At 34.0% G+C, this 1972-nt stretch overlaps 1 protein-coding gene across 1 annotated transcript in view; it reads left to right on the top strand.

Annotated features, from left to right (window-relative positions):
- Nucleotides 1-808, top strand: part of nfatc4 (nuclear factor of activated T-cells, cytoplasmic, calcineurin-dependent 4) — a gene marked incomplete at its 5' end in the record, with an annotated part of 23263 nt that extends 22455 nt beyond the window's left edge. The window contains one exon of the mRNA XM_015399543.1: nt 545-808. Within this exon, the coding sequence (XP_015255029.1) occupies nt 545-606 (62 nt within the window). The remainder of the gene's footprint in view (nt 1-544) is intronic.
- Nucleotides 809-1972: the final 1164 nt, after the last annotated feature.

Below are 1972 nucleotides of genomic sequence, written 5' to 3'. Positions count from 1 at the left end.
TCAGAAATACTTAAATAATCCCAGGGAGAAATTACTTTCATTACATTACTCAATCTGTAATAGAGTGACTATAGGACCAGTTTGATTTAACATAATTTCATACAATTTATATAATTAGGGGTCCCTGCTCCGTCTTGCCATCACTTTGGGGGTCCTTGGCAGTGAAAGCGTTGTAGATCGCTGTCTTAGATGATAGACTGTACAAAGTTAAATGAGAAAGCATGGGATATTTGTTATAACCTATACATAAAACTGGTTGCACTTAACATTATTTTTCCCACGATTGTATTATTTGATTTTCCTCACATTCATTCAATAAAATACTTTGGAGTACAAGGCTGGACTGAAGTGAATGAGTGAAAACGCAGCTAAAGCACAAATACATCCTACAGAAAGCCTGCAGAACTTTAGATTAAGATCGCTTTTAATGGTTGGAAGAAAAGATAAAACAGAATTTGTGTTGATTTTAAGTTTCTGAGCTGTAGATATGCTGTGGATAGATGCAATTACATTTTTTCCCTCTTTTATTCTGCTCCCCTCATAGTGTCAGAGTTCATCGGAGAGGACATCCAGGCCTACCAGTCCATGAACAACCAGTCCAACTGATCTCAGCACAGCTCATGATGGACCCTGGGAGACATTGAAACATGCTTTTTAAATTCCCTTTGCAGTCGGTGTTCAGATGGGTTACTGCAGTAGCACATAACTGACAGGAGGATCTGTTAGGAGATGTATGCAGTCCTTTTTTAACCACTGTTTATTGAAGGGAACTCATGTTTTAAGATATCTGCCAAAATAAATTATATAAGAAATTATTCTGTATGAGTCTGGTGTTTCTTTTGGTGTCTTTAATTTTTAGCCAGAAATAAACCTTTAAAATTTTGAATAAAGAATTGATTAATTATGATTGATAATAAACTTTTATATAGTTATCTTTATTCGCATAATAGTCTTGCAAATAAAAAAATGTTAATTATCTATAATTCATTTTCTCATAGTTGAATGGTTTATTTGAAGGGTTAAAGTTACCAAACTACTTTACTTCTTGTCCCAATATGCTTCATTGTTCAAAATATTTAGATGTATTTTGCAGTAGATTATTTAGAACCCTTCTGTTTAAACACCTTCTGTGCTGCTTAGAAATGTTTAAACAATAGATTTTGTTCAGAAAAATAATGTAAACAGGTTCTGAGATTATGACTTTGCAAAGTTAATGAAGCAGCTGTAGGAGATGTTCTCGAATTCTTTCCAACCAGAAGTCTTTCTTTCTGTTGACGCAGTTGCACATTTTTAAACTTTGGTTGGCCTTGATAACTTCTACACTCCTCTAGAGGCCTGCATGTTTTAGCGGAAACCAAAAAGCTTGATGGTAAATACATTTTAAATTTGTTTGAAATAAAGTTTCAAACAACAAAATGATTACAACGTAAATGGTGTTGTTGCATATAATATTCTTTTTTGTGGGCCTGGATAAAAGAATGAAAATCTTGATGGTCTTGTCTAATAATCCTTTAAATTGATTCAGATCTTATTAGCAGATGGGGATTACCTCGTATACTTAATATACATGACCATAAATCTGAGTCTACAGGTTTCACTTATTTGGGCTCCTCAGGGCTACATTCTATGGTCACATTTAAACAAGATCCATCCCTTCTAACTTATTTACATAACTTCAGTGGTGTCAAAAGTGCACATATTTATTACTTAAGTAGAAGTATAGATACTGCAGTTTAAAAACACTTTGGTAAACGTTGAAGTATCAACTTGACCTCTTTACTCTAGTAAAAGTGAAAAAGTATGTGCTCCAAAAACTACTTCAAGTATAAAAGTATTACGCTCCCTTTAAAAAAACCAGCTAGATGCCACTATATGAATTGAAAGCTAAATTTTTCGACTATTTGGAAAAATTCTTTGAGATAGGGCCAAGGATGAGGGAGGTCTTGTTGGTCTCCGTCCTCCGATACGCTCT

Source organism: Cyprinodon variegatus, unplaced genomic scaffold (assembly GCF_000732505.1).
Source record: "Cyprinodon variegatus isolate N-32 unplaced genomic scaffold, C_variegatus-1.0 Scaffold1023, whole genome shotgun sequence".
Taxonomy (NCBI): Eukaryota; Metazoa; Chordata; class Actinopteri; order Cyprinodontiformes; family Cyprinodontidae; genus Cyprinodon; species Cyprinodon variegatus.
This window is presented reverse-complemented; position numbering and strand designations above follow the sequence as displayed.